The sequence below is a fragment of the Phyllostomus hastatus genome, unplaced genomic scaffold, assembly GCF_019186645.2.
Source record: "Phyllostomus hastatus isolate PE091 unplaced genomic scaffold, TTU_PhHast_1.1 phas_scaffold_129, whole genome shotgun sequence".
In the NCBI taxonomy this organism is placed as follows: Eukaryota; Metazoa; Chordata; class Mammalia; order Chiroptera; family Phyllostomidae; genus Phyllostomus; species Phyllostomus hastatus.
Window position 1 is genome coordinate 28,788,376 of NW_025334009.1, and position 17,556 is coordinate 28,805,931.

General features: G+C 39.9%; 1 protein-coding gene across 2 annotated transcripts in view; it reads right to left on the bottom strand.

Annotated features, from left to right (window-relative positions):
• Positions 1-17,556, bottom strand: part of MRPL3 (mitochondrial ribosomal protein L3) — a 40,420-nt gene extending 22,864 nt beyond the window's left edge. The window contains exons 1-6 of one of the 2 annotated variants that reach the window (XM_045857397.1): positions 17,310-17,556; positions 16,160-16,344; positions 15,087-15,178; positions 13,062-13,160; positions 5,550-5,649; positions 1,500-1,560 (exon numbers count right to left, since the gene is read on the bottom strand). In XM_045857397.1, coding sequence (XP_045713353.1) covers positions 1,500-1,560; positions 5,550-5,649; positions 13,062-13,160; positions 15,087-15,178; positions 16,160-16,344; positions 17,310-17,401 — 629 coding nt within the window. In that variant the 5' untranslated portion in view covers positions 17,402-17,556. The remainder of the gene's footprint in view (positions 1-1,499; positions 1,561-5,549; positions 5,650-13,061; positions 13,161-15,086; positions 15,179-16,159; positions 16,345-17,309) is intronic. The other variant, XM_045857398.1, reaches the window with a different exon arrangement.

The window sequence follows — 17,556 nt, forward strand, 5'->3', positions numbered from 1 at the left end:
ACTAACCAAACCAAAGCTTTATAACTGCAATATTTTGGGTTCTTGACAAGAGAAGGCAGAATAAACAAAGTTACCAAGCAACCAGTGATTTTAGAGACCCAAGTACCAATAAGTCCACAGCAATCAAGGAGCAGGGAGACATGGGGAGAGGTTTGTAATCTCTGAAAACAAGGACTCAACTCTACTGCCAATCTACCCCACTCTATTTCTAAAGAGCTCATCAAAGGTAAAGGCATGAGCAGCTGCTTGCAATGGTCTGCATTTGAAAGTAGGCAATAACAGTATGGAAATGAAGGTGTATCTAACTGACCATGTTAAGGAAACTGATGCTGACAGTCATCTGATTTCCTCTGACAATTTAGCTGTTTTGGCTCGGTCACTATGGTCTTAACACTATCCCAGAGCGCCTGTGGACCACACTGCTCACTCTCAAAGGGTTCCTGGTCCGAATATTCCCGGAACACAGGCTGCAGACTTTGTCGAATGACAAAAAGAAAACTGAGGCCAATAAAGTAGAACTGCCATCTGTGTTGACAGAACAAGAAACAGGAATGGACAAGAGCTGATATTTGGAGTTTACTTCAGCTGAGGTCATGTGGATTCTAGTAACCTATACTGAACAATTTCTAAATAAACCTATTAGGGCTCCATTACTTCATTCCATAGTAAAGCAACCTCAACCAACTGTAGAAACATTACTTTTAGAAAATCTAAATGTTTCCTGATGATCATCTAGGCAGCACTGAGCTTATCTTAAGCCATCTGATAGTAAAATATGAAAAAACTACAGTGCCAAAAATACCACTGTCTACTGTAATACAACTAGAAGTCAGCATTTCTGTTCAGTGTAGATTTGTATCAAACTAAACCCTGGCTTAAGCATACTAAAAATCTGCTTTTACAGAAGAAGTCTCACCTGGTACCAAGAGATATCATGTTACCTAAGAGGTGTAATATTACTTAAGGTATAACACTAATTCTTCTTCCCCATCCTAGCAGGCTTTTAACACAAAGATGATTTCTAGTTACCTAAGGGCAAACTTGGGCAGAACAACCACTATTGCGACTGGTATAAAATGTTTCCTAGAGCTGGAAAGAGCCACCAATTACTAAACTAGACAATAATCTTAAAAGAACTCCACAGCATTGCTCATGCTTATTTCACCATCCAGCTGTATCCAGCCTCCGGTGCTCCAAACAGAGGCGGCCCGTCCCACAGAGAACCCAAGCAGTGCGACCTTTCCCTCCGTCCCATTTAATGAGGCGCACGTCTCAGTTTAAAGGCTGTAACCTGACATGAACTCTTCACATACAACCAACTCTATGGAATTTAAAAAACAGCACAGTCAGTAACATTCAAGATTAGAATTATGAATGAGAATAATGGTTACTTATCCTTTATTCACTAACTTGAAAAACTGTACTTCTTTCACTTGCTCTGTTATTTTCCAACACATGAGGAAAACGAAAGGAAAAGAGAACCTGTGATGTGGACCTACGTTTTGGCTGTGACATCCACGTACTGTCCTGGGCGAAAGTGAGCAGCGTAGAGAGGAGTGCCTTTATGAAAAGAAAACAAACCAAAAAACAGTATGAAGTTTGCCCAGAAATCACTAAACATAAACCACATCCAGAAAGCATTCTAGGTAACAGATTTCAAAAATGGTAGGAGAGTCTCTTCTGCAATTATAATTATTGCAGAAGCACTAACTCTAAGGTAACAAAATTATTCAACAAACACGTGTTAGCTGACGACAAGGGCTGAAGAACACCATGCCACAGCACGAAGGACGTGGCGCTAGAGCGAGCTAGCAGAGCACAGCTGGCGGACGGTGCGCCTTCCAACAGTCAACGCAGTGCCGCCCAAAATGGGCAATTCTCGCGCCAACAATGTTTCCTGCAGGCGAATACACGCATTGGATGATTCTTGGTTGTTTTGGTAAAAATGTACTAAATTAAGGTAAATTTCCTATTTCGTGTAAGACAAAAAGAGAATGACAAAAAATGTTGGGGCTGGATCAAATCTTTTTTTTTCACCCATTAGGGATAAATTATCCAAACTAGAAATTTGAATTATTTAAACACAGGTCCATCATTCTCTAGTTAATAATTATAGTGTGCATAATGTCCCTATAAAGCCAATACACATCAGATTTTTGGGAGACTGGTCATTATTCCAATAAAATACAGTTATTCTAGCACGGCCCAGATATTTGGAATAGGAAAAAGCTGCTACTATAGATACCTCTAATTTTATATACTAGCATTTCCAAAACTACCTGTATGTAAATAAAATCTCTTAAGTACACTTGGGAAATGTACTATTTAATGGAATCTTGTAGCTCAAAACCCTTCACAGTATTTATATAAATTGGAGTTAACACTTAAAAGAACTATTTAATTTGGCAGTTAATCCCCAAACATTTATAGGGAACTTACAATATGTAAAGTGAGAAGTACGAAAGTATAAGACATGGCTTCTAACCTCAAGAATTATTATCTAATGGGGGATGGGAGAGGTGGTTGAGAGTATGGGGGGATAATGGTGATGATGGAGACTGGACTTGGGGTGGTGAACAAACAACATAGTGTACTGATGATGTGTTGTAGAACTGTGGACTTGAAAACTGTATAATTTTGTAACTGGTGTCACCCCAATAAATTCAATTACAAAATTTATTATCTAGGTGAAGAACCAACATTACATCATCAAATAAGAGAACATGAAAAGATATTTCTCCAAAGACATACCGATGGCCAACAGACATAAGAAAAGATGCTCAACATCACTAATCATCAGGGAAATGTAAACCAAAACCACACTAAGACACCACCTCACACCAATCATAATGGTTATCATTAAAGTTAACAAATAACAAGTGTTGGCAAGGATGTGGAGAGAAGAGAACCCTGTGCACTGTTGGTGGGACTGAAAAGCGGTGCAGCAACTATTGAAAACAGTGTGAAGATCCCTCAAAAAACTAAAAATAGATATACAAACCCTGGCTGCTGTGGCTCAGTAGGTTGGAGCGTCATCCTACAAACCAGTGGTGTTAAATTCATTTTCACCAGGGGCCACATCAGCCTTGCAGTTGCCTTCAAAGGACTGAAATAATTTTAGGACTGTATAAATTTAACAGTTACTCCTTAACTGTTAAGGAGTTGAAATTACATTCGGCCCTTTGCAGGTAACCGTGAGGCTGATGTGACCCCTGGTAAAAATGAGTTTGACACCCCTGCCATAAACCGAAAGGTTGCAGGTTTGACTCCCAGTCAGGGCGCATGCCTAGGTGCTGGTTCAGTCCCTGGTCGAGGTATATCAATGTTTCTCTCTCTCACATTGATGTTTCTCTCCCTGTCTCTTTCCCTCTTTTCCCCTCTTTCTAAAATCAATAAGCATGTCCTCATGTATTTTTTTAAAAATAAAATAAAATAAATATAGATATTCCATAGGACCCAGCAATTTTACTTCTGGGTATTTATCAAAAGAATATGAAAACAGTAATTCAAAAAGATATATGCATCCCTATGATCATTGAAGCATTATTTACAATAACAAGATATGGAAGTAGCCTGAATAAAAAAGATGGTATATATACACAATTAAATATCATGCAGCAATAAAAGAGAGTAAAATCTTGCCATTTGTGACAACATGGACGGATCTACAGGGTATTATGCCAAGTGCAATAAGTCAGGTAGAGAGAAACAAATACTGTGTGATTTCACTTACATGTGGAATCTATAAAAGAAACAAATGAACAACAACAACAAAAACAGAACAAAATCAGACTCATAGAAACAGAGACCAAAGGGATGGTTATAAGAAAGGAGAGGGTGGGGAGATGGGTGAAAACGGGGAAGAGATAGACAGTCAATAATACTGTGATATGGCTGCACAGTTACCAGATGATAACTAGAATTAGCAGGGTTATCACACTGGAACGCATAAAAATGGCGAATCACTATACTGTGCACCTGAAACTAATACAACTGATAGTGTATGCCAAGTATACATAAATTTAAAAATTTTTTTAGTTAAAATAATTTTAAAAAGCTGGAACTGATGTAGTAGAGGATGCATGGGAAGATCATTTTTGTTTGCTTGTTTAAAAATGGGAGTAGAGTGTCGTAGAATTCCAAAGGGTAGTATTTTTTAAGGTAGTGCCTAAACTGGATTTGTAAAGAGAAAAAGACCTTGAATTAAGAAAAAACAGGTGAAGTTGTGACAACATGGATGGACCTAGAAGGTACTATGCTAAGTGAAATAAGTCAAAGACAAAGACAAATATCAAATGATTTCACTTATATGTGACATCTAAAGAACAAAGTAAACAAACAAAACAGAAACAGACTCACAGTTGCGGAGAACAGAATGATGGCTGGCAGAGGGGAGGCGGGCTGGGGGACTGGGGAAAAAACGTGAATGGAGTAAGAAGTACACACTGGTGGTCATGAACAGTCATGGGGATGTAAAGTGTAGCATAGTAAATACAGTCTACAGTCAACAATATTGTGATCACTATGTATGGTGCCAGGTGGGTACTTGAAATATCAGGGGTATCGCTTTGTAAGGTCTATGTTTAATCACTATGTTGTACACCTGAAACTAATATAAAATAATATTGAAGTTAAATTGTAAGTTAAAATTAAAGAAAGAAAAATGGGAGAGATTAAAAATTTCTATGAGGTTAACTGACCTGACCTGCTGATATTTGACGACTTTTCACCCAAAAGAATAATTTCACATGGTCTAAGCTACAGTAAAAGCTAATGTGGGCTTAATTTTACATTTGTTAGTTTAATTCCATTGAATTGCAAAACTTACACTTCAGAAAATACATTTTAATCCTAACTTATACCAAGGCTGACCCTCTGTCATGCCAAATAATAAGGTCTATTAAATTATATTTTACTTTAAAAAATTCAGTCCAGATATTAAAGTACCAATTTTTAAAACTACGTACTTGTTAGAACTCAAGTTCAAGAGATCAGAGAGCTCTTCTGAAATTTAAAGGCATCAATGCTGTTAATTATGGTACATAAACCAATATAATCATATTGCCAAATCTCACTTTTTGATATCCCATGGATTTGGTAAAATACTTTGAAATTTTTAAGTAATAATCTTTACATCTAAGTGCTATGGTTGGTCACTGTCCAATTTCAGGCCATATATTTTCAAATTCTCTCTCAGTGGAAGTGCAGCTCCTCTCCACGTAATGCCATGGCAGCCGACACACTGTAAACTTCACATTTTAAAAGCTGATGTATTTACTTTGAGAGGCTTTTCCAAATGTGAAACTCTCTGTGCATTAAAAACAAAAGCCCTCCTCCCTCTTTCATGAAAACAAAGAGTTCTCCACAGTTCTTTTCACTGAAAAAAGAAAGACTTGTTTGTCCTTAGTGATTAAATCAGATACATTTTTATATTTAAAAATCAATGTCTGGGACTTTGCACTGTGGATTCAGCTTAGTTGAAAGGGCTGACGTTAAACAAATCACATACGTGGGTTTTTTACCCCCCTCTTCTCCCAACCTGAGATTACCTGGCTTAATTGCAGCATTATCTGTTATGCGAAATATTTTAATTTTCTGTTTTGGTGGCAATCCAAGTTCTTGGTAAAATTCCAATTTAGCTGTAGATTTCTAGAGGAAAAGCAGCACACAGAAATAACAAATTAAATACTGAAGGTGGGGTTTAATGCAGCTCTAACCCAAGTTATTATCATACCAGAAAACAAATGAAAGAGCACTATGTTCCCTAAGGAACAAAGAGCGCCCTAGTCACTGAAGGGAGGTGAGATTTTCACCTATGATCCATTACACACAGGATCCAACCACAGTGCAGCTAAAGCACAGTACATGGGGAAAGACCTTTGTTCTGCAGGAGAAGAAACAGAGTTGTGCTCATATTTGAGTTTTCACTGGAGATTATGTATCAAGAACCCCAATCCTGGGAAATTCAACTCTGTCTACTCTACACCTGTTTCCAAGCAACTAGAAGAAAATTCGGTAGGTCACATTCCAATGCATGATCACAAACTTCAAAGTGAACCCCAAATGTGGCCTGGCCAACCTACATCTCCCTCCCCTGGTTAAATAATTCACACTCTCCAAGGCAACTATGTCACAACCACTTTTAAAAACCACCAGCACTGTTCCCTCCTCCTCTCCCCTTTGAGCGATCATGTTGCCTCTTACTTTATCGATAAAATACAGGAGAATTAGGAGCACTCCCCCACACTCCATCACCACGATCCATCTCATAGTCTGCACCAGCACTTATATTCATACATTGTCCTCCTCCCACCTTGATCCAGGTTGCCCGAGGTGCACATGCGGAGCTTTTAGAAAATGCCAATGCCCAGGGCCCTCAGCTTGCAGACTGTAACTTCACTGGTCTACGAGGCACCTAGGCCTCGGTATTTTTTTTAAAGCACTCCATGACTGTGATGTGTAAAGGGCTGGAATCACAATGACAGATGAAACTGTCATGCTCTCATTAAGAGCCACATCTCATTCCCAACCCCCCTCCATCTATTCAGTAGTTTTACTACTGAAGTTGTCCCCACAGTCTTCTGAATCACACTAATTTCTCCACTTCTCCTGAAACTTTCCTATTGGTATACAAAGTTGTCACAGTAACTCATGTTAAAACAAAAGTTTTCCTTAGCCGGTCTTCTTTACCTGATTTTTCTGTCCCCCTTACAACAATGCTCCCTGAAAGAGTTGCTGGGTCTGTTTTCTCTCCCCCCACTCTCTCAAACCTACTGTAGTCGGCAGCTCTCAGCCCCCATACTCACGATGGGAAGTGTTTGTCAAGATCACCAACGCCTCCATGTGGTCAAATACACTGGCCAATACTCATGTTATTGGCTCTATCAGCAACGTCTGGCACAGGTGACCACTCTCTCCTTGAAAGGCTTCCAGTCACTGCTCCCTTGGTTCCTTCCTATGCTACTGACCCCACATTTGTAACTTCAATCCCAAATTTTACTCTGAACTACAAATTTGTATGTCCAGCTGCCAACTCAATATCTCACTTTGCTGTCATATAGTAACTCAAGTTTAACTGGTCTAAAATTGAACTCAATTCTCCTTCTTACTCCCCAAGCCTGCTTCCAAATCTCAACAAATGGCAACTCCATCCTCCTGTTGCTGGACCAAAAATCTCCTGGTCACCTTCGACTTTTTTTTCTTCTCACATCCACCAGCAATCCCTGCAGTTTATTTAAAAACACAGCCCACATCAACTACTTCTCACTTCTTACTTCACCTAACAATCTTTTGCTTGGATTATTTCAATAGACTCCTCAACTAGTCTTCAAAAGTCCCACTCCTGGCCCAGGTCTGTTCTTCATTCACAGGCTGGCATGTTCTTTTTACAACTCAGGCTATTCCATGTCTTTACAACAGCTTCCGTGTCATGCAGAATCAAGTCCTAAGTCCTTCCCGCGGTTTATAAGGTTCTATACAATCCGACCTCATCTACTGCTCTTCTCCTGGCTCGCCCTGCTACAGTTCAGGTACAGTACCTTTCTTACTAGTCTAAGAACACACTGGACAGTGGTCTCACATCCTTTGCACATACTGTTCCCCCTACCTGGAATGGTTTTCTGCCAGGTTTTCACATGGTCACTTTATTTAGGTCTCCATCCAAACACCAACAAACCTTTCCTGATTAATCAGTCTAACGTAGCACTACTTTCTGTCATTCACAATCCCCTCATCCTAGTTTATTAGTCTTTAAAATACTTCTCTCAATTTATCATGATATACAGCTTTAATTTTTTTATCTTCTATGCAACAGGCTCCCAGTCTCACCGTAATCCCACCAACACATAAACTTCTTGAGAGCAGAGACTTTGGTTGCTGCTATGTCTGCAGTGCCTGGTAGGTCCCCTATCTGCCTCTCCCTTCAGCCCCACCTTTTGTTTTCTGCTATTTTAAATACCCCTGAATAGAAAACTTGACAGGCATCTTACTTCCTTACCACAATGTCCTGGGTCTTTTTTAAATTAAGACTCTTAATATAGGTTGCTGTAAGACTTGCCAAAAAAGTTGTCCACTTAATATTTTCCTGACAAGAACAGTGCCTCTTTCATGAGAATACAGACAACACAGGTACACCTATCTTCCTGCTGTTCCCTCTCCCTCGACTTCCCCTCTAACCATAAGAAGCACCAGCAGGCCCTCAATGAGCCATGATATTCTATGTATGCTTACCTGTGTCTGCCTCTGCCAGTCTCTCATCCTACAATCTCCTCCCCACTCTGTACCTCCAAAGCTCATTAAATATCTGTTAAGTACATGTTTAGCCCCAGCTGCAGTGGTATTTCTTGTCCAGACCCCTCCCTGAGCAGCCTCACCAGAGCAGACTGCAGACTGCTTGCACCCCTGCCATCTCTAGACCTTACATGTGTATCAGTTGTCGTCCACGTTACTTCACATTTATTTAACTTACATGTCTGTCTGCCTGCTAGTCTGTGAGCTCCTGGATAGCAGGAGCTGTCCTACTCATGTGTCTCTGTAATGTTAGCTCACTGTAGACACTGCGAGGTGGGCTGAATGAATGGTGGAAAGACAGAGATAGAGGACAAATGTCCATCTGGGTGTGAGGTCCTGGCCTGTCTCCCTGGGACACCCTACATTTTCATTCTTATTGCTGCTGCGTCAGTGCTGAGCACACAACACTGCTGTGTTTGTGGCCTGACAGTGTGCGGCCTCTACCTTCCATTCTAGTAATTAAAAACTCATACACCTAAAAGAAACATCATGACTTATTTTGAGGATGAACAAATTTATAAGAAATTAAACTACTATAAAGCCAAACCAAGAGTAATTTGTAATTTAAAAGGACAACGAGAAGAGCAGCAAGTGAAAAACCCTAACCAGCTGCAGATGACACGAGTGACGTCCTGAAACAAAGCATCACCCCCGCCCCAAATCCAATGGAGCACATGCATGGCCAGACTTCTTTGATTACGTGGCGAACCTTAGGGACTTGCTAATTTCTGTTTTAAATGTGACCTGTTAGTGCCCCTTTGTAACTTGTTGAGTAGGCTGACTTTCGGAAACATGAAATCGGGTGTCACTGGCCCGCGAGCATGGAACTTTAATTTTTGGGTCAGGCCACACTCCCTGGGAACCTCCCAGGGGCCCTCAGGCGGGACCGTGCAGCCATGCTGAGCAGGTCTGCTTCGTGTCCACCAAAGACTGTTCTGTAGCTCACAGAGTTCCCTCAAGAAGCTGCCCTCTCCCCAAGAGTGGTGACGTAAACTCCTTCCAGTCATTCTTTATGCTTTCACTTCCCACTTGCTGAAATCTAAGACTAATATCACCAAGGCATTAGCTTTTCATTTTAATCACACTCACTTGTTCTATAACATCAGCAAACACAAAAGCTTTAAATGTGGCTCCTTGAAATGATACTACTTTCCTGATGAATCAGATTCAGATATACCAAATTTTAAAACAGACTTCAATTTTAACATTTACGTATTCTACCTGGTAGTTTAAAGAGCACATTATTTTATTAATATCAGTTTTTAAGCATGCCAGGAAGCTTCTGAGAAAAATCCTTTACTTTTTCAGTAATACAAAATAGACAAGATAAACATCTTGACCTAACTATAAAGTGCAACATAAGAAAAAAAATGTAGTATGTACTTGATTATCTTCTAATTTCACTAAAATTGAACACTTCAATTTTTTTCTCTTAAAAACCAAAATATCTTGTAACTGGTTAGTTAGGTATCAGTCATGAGAAAAATCAAATGCTCAAGTTGAGCTGAAACCAGCAGAATTGTAACAAAGGGTTTTTTATTGCAACTTCTAAATAACTTCAGAGGCAATTTAAAAGACTGGCAGCGATGTCTCACACTTGGATAAGCCTGTCTATGAGGCTGCACTTTCTCCGCCTCCCATGGTGTCTGCAATGATCCTCCCACAGTGGAGACGCCGTTCTGCTCCAAAGATGAATTGATTTAATCAACGTTTAAGTCTACTTAACTTCCTCATTCAAAAATACTATGTATCACATCAGTTTTTATTCATAATAAGGTACAAAAATAGCAAAAGCAAAATGACTCCAATTCTTGGTGGCATAAATCTTTTCCAGATTAAAGAACAACAGTTTTAACTATATTATAAATAAAATTGATTCAATTTATTTTAGAACGCTTAACTATTTGATAACATCCATAGGTCTTCTCTCTCTCTCTTTAAAAACCCTTTACAATCTATCTACATGCAGTTTCCCTCAGGGTTACAATATGCAAGAGAAAGTTTGTATACTTCCAGTTTAAAATTTCTTTTTCCTTTCTGAATCAAAATGCTTTACTTATAAAGAATTCTGTAATTTCACTTTCACATACCATTCTGAAGAAAGGTCATTCAGAGGCAAAGCTTCTTCTCAATAGAGTACCACGTGTCCTCTGGACCTAGACAGTTTGTACCTCGAAGAAGAACGAGAAGGCCTCTGCAGCACTGCCTGCACTAGAGAGGTGACTGGTACTAAAAGCTTATGTTGTGGGTTAGAATTATTTCTGTAATATTTTAGGTATTAGTATGATATTAATAAAATTTTATTTCTAAGACATCATCACTAAGAAAAATAATAGACTGAGCTGGCAAGCAGTTTTTTATAACTTTTTTTTTTCTTGAACACTAAAACATTAGAGAACCAATGTGAGATTGAGAACTAGGAAAGAATTCAGAGACCATCAAGGCCAAGCCCCTGTTTTCATGGGTAAGAACATAGATGTTCTAAATGGTGGAGTGAAAGGGGTAATGGCAGAAATCAGGATTAGAACTCAGCCCTTCTGACCCTCCGCCCACTTATTTTCCCACTCTCTTGTAGTTGTGAGGAAGTAATGCTCACAAATCTGTTGATGCAAAATGGACTATCCCAAAATGACACTCATTTACAAATATCAAGGCTGTAAAGTTGTGAATTTACAATAATTGGTAATAAAAATACAGATCTGCTAGTCATAGCAAAAACACAGAACCACAATCAATTAGAAAACAGTGGCATCTATTAAACCAAAAAATTATTCACGTGATTCATATGAAGGCTGGCACATATTTATACAGTTAAAAATTCAAACATTTGGCATTTAAAAAGAAGTTTCCATAAATACGTCATTGTGCTTTTAATTACTGTGGAATTATTTGAACCCTGAAATCATCAATCAATAAATTGTCCAAAATTATCAGCAGAACAGATATTGCTATAATGCTTTAATGGAAAATAAATTATACTATTATAATATGCAAAAATAGTTAACTTCTCTAATACTTATGAGACAGGCCTACACGGCCTATAATCCTATTAAATAAAGGACTGGATGGTTTCCCTTATGAACAATTCACTAATTGGTATCTGTGTGTATCACTGTTTACGAGACAACTGCACCTAGATTTTCTCCCAACACTTCAAACATTCCTTTCCTCCCATTTCCCTTTCTCTGTCTCTATTCAAGGCCACAGCATGAGCACTGACCTAGTTAGCAACCGCTCTGCACTGGAGTCCTCCAACCACACATGCACACTCACACAGTCTTTCACATCTCTGCTCCTTCCAAGCCCACCCGATGCAACTGTCCAGGTTCAAAAGCCTTTATCAACTCTCCCCTAGTGCCTAAGCCAACTTTCTAAATATCCCCCTCCATCCAGATTATCATTTATTTAACCCAGATAACAATTTGACCCCCTTACTACCCTAGTTAAAGAATTCAGAAGCTCCTCTGGGTCTACAGGATGAAGTCCAAACGCCTTAGCCCCTTAGCCCTCCATCCTGACAGGTACACCTTTGCCACCTTCCCCACTGGCCCCACACCCACATACCAAGATCAAGACACACCACACTTCTCTGTGCAAGCACACACACTCCTCCACATGTCTCTGGTTCCCCAGAGACCACTCCCTCTGGCATGCCTTTAACACGTTCTCCTTTCTGGTCTCCTTCCTGTGAAACCTCGGAGGGTCTGTCCAACTGGAAGTGGCCATCCCCCATTTTGTGCTTGTGCATTTAAATACTGTGTTGAGATCGCTGACTTACTTGAATATCTTCCCCATTAGCTTATGTGTTCCCAGAGGGTGGACATCAAGTCACAGTTAAGAAAGTAAGGCTCTGGGGTCTGCTTGTCACTCTGCCTCTTACCAGTGGGTGGCCCTGAGTGAGTCACTAACTCTCTTTAGCCTCAGAGGGTGAAAAGATTAATTAATAAATGTAAGGGCTTAATGCTTATGTACCCAGTATGTAATAAGTGCTCAATAAAAGTTACCTATGACAAGGAAACAGGAGGTGCACAATAAGCACTTGCTGATTTTTACAGTTGCGTAGTATAGGTTGTATCCTAATTTCCATCCATGTTACTTTCATAAACAATTTACAGTGGAACAATGTTTATGTTAGAGGTAAGCAACATTTTAGTAAACCTACAGATGTTTCAGTATCCATCAGTGAAAACCATCGCTATTTCTAGAAAGCTATTCTCTTCTTTCAGTCACCCAATAAAAGATACTAATTGTGCAGATTTTTCAAATTTAAACTACGAACTCAGCATTCTATTAGTACTCTTTCTGGGAAAAAAATGCATCATTTGAAAAATATACAAAACTAACCCTTATGGTGTTGTTGTCAACTGTCAAAACAATTTAGAAAAAAATGAAAACTAAACATAAAACAATAACATGATTAAAAAAAAGACTATCGAGCGTCTGTTACATGCCAGGCACATCTGAAAACTCTCATATAATCCTGGTAACAAACCTCTTACATATGCAGTATTTCTACCCCCGTTTTACAGAGGGGCAAACGCTGCAGCCTGCAGGGCGGTTACTTGTTTGAGACAGTGAGGAGAGGTACTGGGGCACACTCAGTCTCTCTCACTCTGGGGCTCAATGGCTCTACCCGACTGCCTCTCTCAGACCCGTAATTTATCTCGTGGACAAATGCAAGGCTGTGGCAGTGGAATACACTCAAAACTTAAAGAATTCAGGTCTGAAACTAGTAAAATGTTACTCTTCTAGGAATGAAAATATATCCTTACACGGAAACGGGATACAGTTTTTCCTCCTACAGTTAGGGCTGCCATTTTTCCATCATAATTTTCCTTTGGAGTATATTTTAGGACATGACAGTCTTGTACCTATAAGCACAAACATAAAAAAAAAAACAACAAAAAAACTAAGTATGCGCCAAGATACATTTTAACATTACACGCTAGTCACACTGAGGCCCTAGGACAATTAGTAATTCCCTGCAAGTTTATTATTCCTCTAACACCAACCACACCCTTAAAATAGAGATAACTTTTGAAAAAAAAAGTCCAATACAACACATATAAAAAAAGGCATAAAACAGAAATATACAACTAGATGAGTATTTATGAAGAAAATGTGCATAAAGCCACTACCCATGTCAAGAAGAAAAATCCCTAAAACTTCTGTGTCTCCTCCAATCCCTGCCCCTTTTTTCTTTTCCAAACCCCTGGAGCAGTGGCTCTCAAAGCATGGTCCACAGATAAGCAGCATCAGCATCACAGGGAACTTGGTGGAAATGCAGGTTCTCAGGCATCTACAGAGATCTGCTATATCAGAACCTCGGTGTTTCAGAAGCCCTCCAGGTGCTTCTGAGGTTTACTGCCCTAGAAATAACCACTATTCTTGACTTCATGGCAATCCTTTACTTCTCTGGCAACTATACTTCTCTTTATTATAATGAAAGTATTGCGTAACAATGTAGTTTAGCATTGTCTGCTTTGAATCAGACTGTACTCTTCCACGTCTTATTCCTTTCACTCGGGATTACATTTGTGAGGCTCATTCATACTGTTGCACATAGTTCCATTCTGCTCCTCTCACTGCTGCCCAGCATTCCATCCCGTGAACATACCATGATTTATCCATCCTACCATTGATGGACATTTGGGTCATTTAGACTTTTGGAGTATTAAGAATAATACTGCTGTAAACACTGTTGCACAGTTTGCATACCTGTTTAAATCTTCTAGTAACACTCACAAATGGAATCACTAGATGACAAGGTTGGCTTATCTCAATTTGACCACATAAGGATAAATCATTTTCTGAAGTGGTCATACCAATTTACAATCCCACCAAGAATTCCTGAAAGCTCCCCAAATTCCTTAGAATTCTAAAAACTATAATCCTACCCTTGTTCATTTAGAGTCAATAAAAAGTTACTAAGGGCTTGTAGGCTCCTTATGCCTATCAGCACTGAGTACTTATGTGTGTGAGCTCTTATTTTAATTACCATCACCTAGTCAGTTGTCTAAGGCTGGGTCCCAAAGATGAACTAAACTGTCCAATGTGATTTGGGGAATGACAGTCTCCTAATATTATCAGTGATCTTTTTATAATTGTAATGATAAAGACAACAGCAGCCAACATTTGTTGGACACTTAATACTGTTTTACGTGTTAAGTGCTTGACTTTTATCATCTTGTGCAATCCTCACCACAACTTTCTGAGAAAGGTCATAATTATTTCTTTTACAGAATGGTATATATTTTACAGAGGAGACACTGCTCCAAAGAACACAGTTAGGAAGTGGCAGAACCAAGACCTGAAGTCAGGTCTTCTGGTCCCAGGGCCCACATTTTTAACCACTGGAGGAGTTTACCTTATCTCAGAGAACAAAGTGCTGCTCCCCCTGACAAGGGTGTTACATTCTGAGTTAGCAGAGAGATCAAAATATTTTTGGAGTTGAAAGAATGCCATAATGAAAGTAAGATGGAACTGAGATTTTTTTCCCTCATTATGAATTAAACTAGTAGGTCTGTGATAAGCTAGGTTACAGTCATTAAAATCTTTTTTTTGTTCATTGCCTCAGTTTTCCCATGCCAGTGTCAAGAAGACCAGCGCTCAGGCAAGAATGCAGTCAGGCAACATTTACTGAAACCATTAAGAGTAAAGTTCTTTAACAGTATTTACGCTCAACATCAACCTTCTTCACCACACATTTACGTTTCTGGGTATAAATGTTGCCCATTTAGGTTTGCACAAATAGATGTTGGCACACATACAAGTCCGTTACATCTCCTTTTTCTTACCTGGAGTAATGTGGCCACATGCTTTTGACCATCTTTGGTCCATAAAGGCATCATGCCCAATTTCAGTGCGACAAGGCCTACTCTAGCGGAACCTGGCAATTAAAACCAAACGAATGTTAACATGAGATTTTTCAACATTTGCCAACATGATGGAACAGTATTTTCTAAATTGTGGTTTCAAAGTAAGAAGCAGGCAAATAAGAAATATGCTGATATATTCATAGAGTAAAACACAACTGTTCCTTACAGATAAAAGCACCTTCAACCATGCCTGACATAAGATATTGTACTCAATAAATCTCCATATAATGGGCAAATATAAGAGGACTGTACAAAATAAAGAAAACAGTTAAATGGATATATCTTATCTTTAAATGATGGTATTAATAGAAGGTATGATAAATATCAAACGTCTTTAATTAGAAAATATCTACAACTCAAATTCTGAAAGGTTAGCTGGGGTTATAAGGATGACACAAGTGGTCACATTTGCTAAAATATGTTGGCCTTCACCATGAACTTAGGTTTGCTGCGTAAACTGATAAAGTTGCTCCACTATACAACTCAACTGTTACAATAAACCCCTACTTGTTGAGAGATCACATTCTCAATAGGAAAGGCCTTATTCTTCTTGGTCTGTCCTCCTGTGGGATTAGCACTCTACCAGGCACAAAGAGCTGATTGTGGGGTTATGCTTGGCAAACTTGGAGTGCTAGAACACCCCGACTGAAGACATCTGGGTGACACAATTTAGATCAACTCTTCCAGATTTCCTTCCCTGATTTATTGTTATGTTATTTTTTATTTGAAGGAAACAAGAAAGAGTATGCAAAATGATTCTCATTTCACATACAAAACAGCTCCTTCAATAAGTCTTGATTATCACCAGACATTCACAATTGCAGAATAGGAAGCTGGAAATAAACTTGCAAACCAAACCACAATGAAACAGAAACAATGAAAACATGAAAAATAAATTCAAGAGATGATAAATTTATCAAAGCAGTCACTATAATTTTTAATGTGCCAGCCACAAAGTAATTAGGAGAACTCCTTATATACAAAATAACCACCTGGTTTCCAAGGATGTATAGGCCATGGTTCATCTTTCAGAGGACACAGTTTACTTGCTAATTGAGCTTTATCTTCCTCAGAGACCAACTGCTTAACAAATGAAACATTTTCTTCAGAAAGATGCTCATCCCACCAAGTACCACTCTTGCCATGGAGACTTCTAACTAAAAGCCAGATGTCTGTTCTGTAAAAATAAAAATTAAGAAAACAAACCACAATTTCAAAGTTTCTCTATTTAATACAGAGAAAGGAGGTCGCATGAATTGGAAAGTGTCCCTTAGGGCCTTAGGAAAGGGCTTGGATTCCATGCAAGTTTCCCCCTGCCCCTGACGTTCCTTAAGATAATAACAGGGCTCACATTTTCACATTTTAACTATGAAGTAGTTATCCTAGAGGAAAAGTACTTCATCTTATCTTCCGGGATAAACAGTTTTCTAATAAGGGAGTCCTACCTACACGTGGGAGCAACCATTTGTATGTGAACCGTAGCAGTTCATATCCAGTAGAAGTGGCAGAATATGGAATGGTGATCTTTCTCTGAGAAGCTCACCTTTTTTCCACAATGACATGGCTTAGGCTCAGAGTGGTGAGGAAACTGGGTGTGCAAATTTAAAAGATCTGCAAAAGACATGGCCTCTGATCAAGCTGAACATACCAAGGGAGACCATAGGGGCCGGAGGTCGGTAAGTTTTGTGCTGAGTGTCAGAAAAGAAGTAAAACTTTCTGTTATCTATCCCCCTTTTGCAGTCAGATGGGTTATTCAGGTTAGAGTCCCTATTTTGCACTTACTAATTCAGTGACCATGGGCAAGTTACTTCTCTCACGTGAGGCCACATGAGCTAAGGCGCCTAATACGAGCATTTAATACATAGAAAACGCTCACTAATTGATGGGTAGCATTATTGCTGTTGGTAATACTCGCGGCCAGTCGCTTATAAGCGTTAAAACCGAAACAAGACAAAACAAAAAATCACCCCTTCAGTCCTTTAAGGGCTCCCTTAGAGTAAAGCTCCCTAGTCGTCCCTACCTCAGGTTTGGACATAGCCCCTTCCTCCCGCACGCAGGGCAGACCCCTCTGCGCCGGGCCGGGCCACCTGGTTTTGCAGGGACCACTCCCCACCCCACACCCTGTCTCTCGTCCACACCCACCTGTTCCCGGAGCCCCGGGCAGCGTCCAGGGTCCCAGCGCGGCGGCCCAGCACCTGGAACCTGGCCTGAGCGAGCAGCCTCCAGCCAAGCATGGAGGAGCCGGAGAGGGCTCGAGTCGCCAGACTTCCGGGGGCCCCTCTGCTGTACCTTTGGGGAGTCCCCACGCACCCACGGCCACGGACCCAGAGCAGTCACGCCGGCTGTCCGCGGATGCCCTCCCGGACGGAAAAAAAAGCCGCAAGGCCCT